This window comes from Sinocyclocheilus rhinocerous, unplaced genomic scaffold (assembly GCF_001515625.1).
Source record: "Sinocyclocheilus rhinocerous isolate Xijiao unplaced genomic scaffold, SAMN03320098_v1.1 scaffold1635, whole genome shotgun sequence".
Taxonomy (NCBI): domain Eukaryota; kingdom Metazoa; phylum Chordata; class Actinopteri; order Cypriniformes; family Cyprinidae; genus Sinocyclocheilus; species Sinocyclocheilus rhinocerous.
This window is the reverse complement of record NW_015627629.1, coordinates 678,991-687,421: the sequence shown is the minus strand read 5'-3', so window position 1 is coordinate 687,421 and position 8,431 is coordinate 678,991. Positions and strand designations below refer to the sequence as shown.

Sequence of the window (8,431 nt, the reverse complement as noted above, 5' to 3'; positions counted from 1 at the left end):
AAATGTGCCCCCCCCACCCCCCCACACCCCTCAATCTCAATCTGAGACCTTTGTGATCCTAAAGTGAGAGAGAGAGATGCATGACAGGGGGGGCAAAATGGATCATTATTCAAAAAAGAGAGAAGAAGAGAGCATGGGGAGAGGTGAAATGAGTGGTTCTGGACACCTTTGATCATCAACTCAACGGATATTAACATATTGAAAGTGTGAAAATTTTATTACGAAAGACACACACACAAACGCAGCAAATTCTATTAGAGTTCCACTTCAGATTCAGTTCATAAGATTGTGTCCCTTTACCTTCACTGTGTCTTAGATGTTTGAGTTAAGCATGTTGAGGAAATATAATTAATCCCTGATTTTTATAATCAACCAATATATCATCTTGTTAATGAAATAATGTCTGTCATCTAAATGAACAGCTAACTCTGATGTTACAATGATGCGGTTATGAATAGAAGATATCAGTATAAAACTCATGTTCTGACATTGGTCCATTTTAACATTTTGAGTCCATTTTACTTTGAGAAGAATCTGTGTGTTGGTAAAATACAGGTTAAACGTCAGTTACAGTCTTCAGATACACCTGCACTGTCTTTAAATTTTGTATTTTATATTTGCTATCTTCCCTCTTACCTTCTTGTGCTATTTACACCTGAAGGCTCTCTGTGTTGTTTCAGACAATTTATGTCACTTCCTGTCAACCCTTCTGTCTGTCTCTGAGTTTGTCCCGCTCTTTCCTGAGATGTGTGATGATGGAGCGGATGGCTTTGCTCTGGGGATCGGTGGGTTCTCTCTGAAGGTAGCGGCTGAAGTGGCGGATGCTGCGACTCAGGAGGGAATCCAGACCATGACCTCTGCCCCCTGATCGCAGCAGACGTTCTGCGGCAAGAGCCAGGTTCTTATCCCAGTTTGCTGGGTAGTCTACCTGGGCATCCACTATATGACAATACAGCTGTCAATAAAAGAAGACCACAGAGTTTAGAAAATTTGTATAATAAAAGGCAAAGATATAGACTTGAAAATACAATATTTAATATATTTTAAAAGAGACTTGAAACTTTGTAAAACTCAACATTTAACATAAATGATAGAAAACATCAAATGTGATGTTTTAAAGAACTGCATTTAGTCTACAAATAATTCTACGTGACACATCATGCTGACAAACTAGATTTGCATTTCCTTAAGGAAATAGCAGAGCTTGCAAGGTAGCAAAAGAAAGTGTTAAAGGTTTTAGGTAAGCTTTGGTTTTAGGCTTTGATTCTGTGTATAATGTTGCACTAGAGCCGCTTTCATGACGCTCACCCTGCGTCTTGTTTTTTGTTGTTAAAAACATTCAAAAATTCACCATGTAAATTGCTGTCGGTTGAATTGTGGATAGCGAACATTCTATAATAGTATGCCAAAGAGAGATTTTCGATCTTCAAACTTAAATTTCTTAAATAAAATGGCACTCTCTAAACAAAGAGTATGTTCAAACAATTAATTACAAAAACTGAGAACGAGCCGTTTTAGGTAGGTGTGGTTGACTCTTAACTTTTATAAAGAATATCTCGTTGGATTTGAGACTTTAGTCTTTGCAATTTTACAGATCTTCTTTATGCACCAAGAGCTTGTAACACTCCAAAGAGAAAGGAAAAATTGAAATCGCATCATATGACCCCTTTAATAATAAAAAGTAGAATACAATTAAAATATGTATTGAAAGCTGCATTGCAAGCACTGCAATTCCAAAAAAGGCTATTGTATTTCTCACATTGTAAGAAAGCTCATAGAGACGGGCCTGCTGTTCCTTCTCCATGTTCTCAGCCAGGTCAAACAGGAAAAAAGCTGTCTTCATCCTAAAAAGTGATGGAATAAAAGCACCTAAGTATACATTTGTAGCTATATATGGAGGTTTGGCAAAGATACAGTGATAAGAGCCGTAACCTGTGTATTACCTGGCCTGCCACATCTCCTCATTGGCAACTCTCTCCCAGGAGCCAAGGTGGAAGCTGACAAGGTGGAATAAACATAAAAATGTAATTTAAATTCATTTAATTTGCTGTGTGTAGTTAATCTTACTTTCCTAACTGTGCACTTTCTTAAAATAACCAAGTTGTTGATATGTAAAGCGCTATTCTTTTTTATGTATATTCAGATGGTCTTGTTAATTTCGGATTGAAATACAAGTTTAAAACCAGCCAGTAATCCAGCGAATCAGATTCTGCATATCTTCAAACCATACAACAGCTGATCTTCAACCTCACCTGTCTTTGGATGCTCTCTCTGTGGTGAACGACCCATATATTTCTGCATTTCTTCCTTTCCACTACATTGCTCATAAACGTGCGGCCTCTCCTTCAAAGGAATATTTTAGCATGTGACTTCCCCGCTAATATTTGGCTGGCAGGCAGGGATGGACATGCTTGTAGTGAGTGAGTGGAGAGTAATGTCACACCATTCAACCCCGATTAACTTGCTGAATACCAGCCGGCTGCAGAGAGCCTCAGTGCTGGAGACTAGAACTAATTTCACTTTATGCACAGATATTGACATGCCGCAGTTTAGAAAGTCATTAGGGTGGGGTCAGCGGACTAATAATGACTTTGAAGCTGGAAACGGAGGCTGTCTGCACAGCATGGAGTCAGAGCAGTGTTTAAGTGCACTTTAATATCGGCAAGGACCAAATCACTTCAATGGGTTGCACGAGATATAAAATGGTGCTGGGGTGCACCTGGTAAGGATGCTCAGAGTAGTGATGAACCTAAAGGTACATTGAGTAGTATCATCTCAAACATTTATTTACATGTCCATTTATTTCATCTGGCACATGCTTAATTTGATCTCATCTGGCACATGCTTAATTTTATCAGCATGTGTGGACACTTGGAATAGAATCCATTACCTTAGCGTTGCTAGCCGCATGCTATACAAGTATACTGTCCTTCAAAGGCAACACGATGAGATGACATCGAGAAAAATGGATTCAAAGTTTCTGAATTGAATTTTTGATCAATTTCATATCAAATCTGCTTACATTTCTACAAAACCTGAAATATGTTGCTCCAGGTACATTTTGCTGCACGTTCAGGTGTCGCGTCCACAAGAGGCACTATAACTGATATCTTTTTTTTCTCCCTGTTGATGTGGGTTTATTAAACACCCCAAAGTCATGAAAAAACATGACTGTGGGCCAGTTTTTGCTAAATGATGCTGTGCTGCTTGAAGCATGTTTCACAGCACTTTCAAATTGAAATGTCCAGTGACTGGTGCAAAATAGCGTGTTTAATTTTCTCCAAAGTGTTTAATGTGAAGAAATTAAAAATGTCCGGTCAGTGGCATTAAAAGGCTCAATCACGCTCAAGCACCGCTTACACTAAACCCTATCTAGAGCTTTTTTGTGGAGTGACTTGACTCATTGCATCAAAATACCAGGTGAGCTACTGAGCAAGTTTACTACATTAAATATGCCATAGATTTGGAGATTATGAGATGCAAACATCAAAATGTATTTGTTTGCCAATCTTGTACTATTGTTAAAGTGTTTTGAGGTCATAACATGCAAGGAACTGTGCCAAAATAAGTCTTTATTTATCAATGATTTGCCTCTCTAATCACACTTTGTGTGAAAATAAGTAAAATCTGTTTGTCTAGTGTTCATTTCAGCTGGAAACATGATAGTCCATTTATTAACAGAACATATTATGACCTACCAGGCAATATATCACTCCCAAAGTAAACTACAAACATAAGTAATTGTGATACCTGTCATGTGGCTGGCTCCAGTTGTAAAGGTTGAGTGTTTTGTGGGCCCATTTTTCAGGGTCAAATGGGGTTTTGACAGGTACCAACTGCTCACAGACGCCCCAGGGCCAACGAGAGAAACTCCTCTCCCAGCTGGGGTCACCCTCGGTTAGGCCAATACATACAAACACAGGCCTGCTGTAGACAAACCCAGAGCAAAAACTGAGCATCAGTCATAGGTACATAACATCACTTAAAACATAGTTACAGTTCTAAATGAATGGGTAAAACTTCCTGATAACATTCATTATGTTTTACAGGTGTTTAGTTAATGTACATTCAAATAGACAATTAAGTTGTGATTCATATATAGTTAATATTAAAGGTACATAAATCATGTGTTATATAATGTAACATTGCTTGTTGTTGTTATGTTATAATGTTACTAATGAACATTATTATAAAGTGCTGCTATAGAGAGTTTTACTTCTGTTCGTTGCCAAACAATATGTTTAATAAAACTCCCCAAGGAAACCAAGTAAAATTATTAGATTTATACTTTCATTCTCTGCATAATCCAGCAAGAAGGAACAAAAACTCTTTAGAGTAGAGTATTTTGGAGTAGAACTGAGTAAAAGCTTCTAAGCCTGTCTGTTATGTTAAAGCCAATATAGATTTTTAATCACAGGATACACATGGCAGGAATATAGAAACCGGCTCTCTTAACAAAACAAGCAGGTTGCCGATTGTTTTTTCTCAAGTATTTATTTCTTATTCTCTTTGTTCTGCTTCCCAGGGAAATGACTGTAGTGCTTATTGCCCCCCTCTCAGAGGCCGGGGGCTTTACCAAGGAAATACTGCCGTCTGGTGGAGGGAGGCAGTATAGATGGTTCATTTCTTTTGTATAAGGGGTTACAGATGACAATGTAATGGTTTTCTATCTCTAATATACACAAATTGCAATTTAAATGTCATTTGTAGCATATATACGGAGGGCATATGAATATGAACATAGACCTCTGAGTGTGTGAATCTTACCGCATATTGTGCTTGAGGAACTGCTCAATGCTGAATGTGTTCTTTTCCACGGTGTTGACTGGATCCCACCAGCGCCCAGGAAACGTGACTCCAGGTAAACGCTTCTGGAGTTTTCCCACATACCAGCTATACGTCATCACCTGCATCACACAATACAGGTTTTTACAAGCCATTCAAAACAGAGACAGAGTAGCATGGCTATAGCTGAGATAAATTAGACATGTGTCAGGCTGGATTACGGACCTCCTGGTCAACTAGGCTGAGGTCTGGCCGGAGACCCTGGCAGTAGTGCAGGTAGCGCAGCGTGTTTCCTGGGAGATCACCACGAGTCAGAACCAACGAGCCCTCCGGCAATGACGACACAACCTCACGGGCAAACCTGTCCACGACATCATTACTGCTCTGATCACACTCTCTGTCGACACACACAGACCAAAACACCTTGAAAACACCCAGTATAAAACATGGTATGTAACAATACTGTATGTGCAGTGTTGCTTGAGTTGGAGTCAGGGGTTAAATAGGGCCACAACAGTGTTTTGTATATTTATATACAGCAGTGGTTTTTAAAGTTTTTGATGCTAAGGACCCCAAATTAGGGTTATTATCGTAAACTAAAACTATTAAAATGTGTTTGGTCATTGAAATGAACCTGAAATAAAAGGAAATATAAATATTACATGAAAAGCTGAAAGTAAACAAAAATTAGAAATATGTTTACGTTGAAGTACAGTAAACAAATGAAAACTAAAACTTAAATAAAAATAAACCTAAATAATAATATATATAAAAAAATGAATAAAAATGACAAAAGCACATACCAAAATTAAAAAAAAACTAAAATATAAAAATGATGAAAACTTGCAAATACGATGATGCTTTTCAGCGGAATAATAAATATAAAGCTACACATTTTCTTGTAAAAAAACTGTTCTAAAATGTATTTATACTGTGAGAGAAAAAAATTAACTTAATAATTGAAATATTATATTTAAATATGGATTGCTTCAAAATATTGCTCATATTAATGTAATAATGTAAAGACAATATAATTAGTTAGTATAATAACTAGTTTTTATATTGTCATTGCACTAAGGCAAATTTAAATTATTAAAATATGATCTTAAAATATGATCTTAAACATAATATCTTAGGTGAGGTTCATTTTGACAGCAAATATGCGCATATGGTAAATATAAGAAACTGTAGTTTTTGTATGTATGTATATATTTTTTTTATTTAGTGTGATATCTTGCCTAAGACATGATAATTATCACCATATATCAGTAATTATTGCACCTACAAAATCCCAAATTAGGTCAAAAATGCCTGTTTGTAAAAGAGAGTATACAATAATGAAAGTTTACGAGCTAAAAGTGATCTGAAAGTGATACAAAAGTTTGTGAGCTGACTTTGTGAATGTACCTGCACATTCGTTCACAAATACTTTAACCACATCAGCTGTGAATCCACATCACTTTGAAGAGTTTGCACAAAGAGTAAGGATGTGTGACATTATTGTTGTTTCAGCTATTCTGCAGTCAGTTGCTCTGCTTCTCTGTGAGCAGTGACGAGGTGGAGCATCTCTCGGCTGGAATCAGCCTCGGACAGGTGTGATGAGCGCTGACAAGAGCGTCAGTCTCACCATTGATCAAAGCGGAACAGTTTGTGGCAGCGATGTACCAAACCTCAGCGCTCTAATCTACATGACCCTGTTTGTAAAAGAGAGTATACAATAATGAAAGTTTACGAGCTAAAAGTGATCTGAAAGTGATACAAAAGTTTGTGAGCTGACTTTGTGAATGTACCTGCACATTCGTTCACAAATACTTTAACCACATCAGCTGTGAATCCACATCACTTTGAAGAGTTTGCACAAAGAGTAAGGATGTGTGACATTATTGTTGTTTCAGCTATTCTGCAGTCAGTTGCTCTGCTTCTCTGTGAGCAGTGACGAGGTGGAGCATCTCTCGGCTGGAATCAGCCTCGGACAGGTGTGATGAGCGCTGACAAGAGCGTCAGTCTCACCATTGATCAAAGCGGAACAGTTTGTGGCAGCGATGTACCAAACCTCAGCGCTCTAATCTACATGACTGCCGTGGCTAGGATGTCTAATCAAGCACAGAACTCGGCTGCTTTTGATCTGCATGACTAGCGTGGCCAGAACAGCTAATCAAGCATAGAGTCAAAGCTGCAGAAGAGTGTAAGAGAGCTTTTGCTTTGATGTGTGCTGAAGCATTGAGGAAATGAAGAATTCAGGGAGTGACTGGAGTATGATCAACCACAAATATACAAAAAACATAATGCAGTAATGCACACTGATAGGCCCACTATATATATATATATATATATTGTGACGAGCGTCCCGAAGCTTCATCAGCGTCGCCCTGGAAACAAGCAAGGCACACCTGGCCGTCCTCATCACAGGCTGATCGGTCACAGCTGCAGCTCATCAGGCGGCGGCCACATAAGCCACGCAAGCCCTGCCATCTAGGAGATTCCTCCATGAGACTGAGCACTAACTCGCCCTCTCATTTTTCCCACAGACAGCAGCGAGTGACCGACCAGCCCCACAGGAGCACTGCACCCCCAACATGGATGAAATCCTCCAGCGGCTCACCGAGGTTAGCATCCGCCAGCAACAAATCGTTGACCACCTCGCCACCCGTCAAGGAGCGACGGAGCAGGAACTCGCGGCCCTGCGCTCAACACGTTCCACTGCCGGACCCCCGAGTACAAGCTGCGAAGCTGCTACCCATGCTGACCCCTCATGATGACGTAGAAGCCTTCTTACAAATGTTCGAAGCGACGGCCACCACGGAAGGATGGCATAGGGACGACTGGGCACGGGTGCTGGCTCCCCTGAGATTACTTGTCGTGTGATTCTTCACCCCGTTACAATATATATATATATATATATATATATATAAAGAGGCAATATAAGAAGTGATACATGAAAATTCTAAATTATGGTTGTCAATTATAAAAACTACTGGACCTAAAATTTTTAGCCTTTTGATGATATCCAGTATTTTCATTTTGTAAGAGGAACTATCATTTTAGCCAAACAGCAAAGTATATTACATAAAGAAACAATATAAAATACAATTTATTCCTGTAAAATATAATTTGGTAAAGCTGAATTTTCAGCATCATTACTCCAGTGTTCAGTGCCACATGATCCTTCAGAAATCATTCTAATATGCTGATTTAGTGTTCAAGAAACATTTCTTATTATGATCAATGTTGAAAACAGTTAATATTTTGAGAGAAACCATGATCCTAATTTTACAGAATTCTTTGATGAAGGGAATGATCAAAAGAACAGGACTTATTTGGAAAATAAATATTTTGTAACATTTATATATTATTGTCACTTTTGATCAACTTAATGCATTATTGCTGAACAAAATTATTAATTTCTTCCAAAATAATAAAAAAAAACCTTACCCCACTTTTGAACAGTAGTATATACTTTACATTTAGACATACACACATATGTTGTGTAAAAAGCCACCTGGGGACACATTTGAGTGAGGACAAACGCGAATTACCAGAAACCTCCTCATCTTAACACTTTCATACATGAAATCTGCTACATTTGTTGTGTTTAACATTGGTTAGCATATGAAGAGTTCAGATGCAAAAGCCTCTAAGTGCCATC

The 8,431-nt window shown here is 38.3% G+C and overlaps 1 protein-coding gene across 3 annotated transcripts in view; it reads right to left on the bottom strand.

Annotated features, from left to right (window-relative positions):
• The window catches only part of tmem260 (transmembrane protein 260), a 73,056-nt gene that overhangs the window by 40,918 nt on the left and 23,707 nt on the right, over positions 1-8,431 (bottom strand). The window contains exons 11-17 of one of the 3 annotated variants that reach the window (XR_001638844.1): positions 5,011-5,182; positions 4,768-4,907; positions 3,751-3,927; positions 1,944-1,997; positions 1,760-1,844; positions 637-955; positions 95-534 (exon numbers count right to left, since the gene is read on the bottom strand). Coding sequence is in view for 1 of the 3 variants with exons in the window: in XM_016543421.1 (XP_016398907.1) it covers positions 701-955; positions 1,760-1,844; positions 1,944-1,997; positions 3,751-3,927; positions 4,768-4,907; positions 5,011-5,182 (883 nt within the window). In the remaining 2 variants the exon portion in view is untranslated. Of the gene's footprint in view, positions 1-94; positions 956-1,759; positions 1,845-1,943; positions 1,998-3,750; positions 3,928-4,767; positions 4,908-5,010; positions 5,183-8,431 lie in introns of those variants that run through there. The other 2 variants (XR_001638845.1, XM_016543421.1) reach the window with 2 other exon arrangements.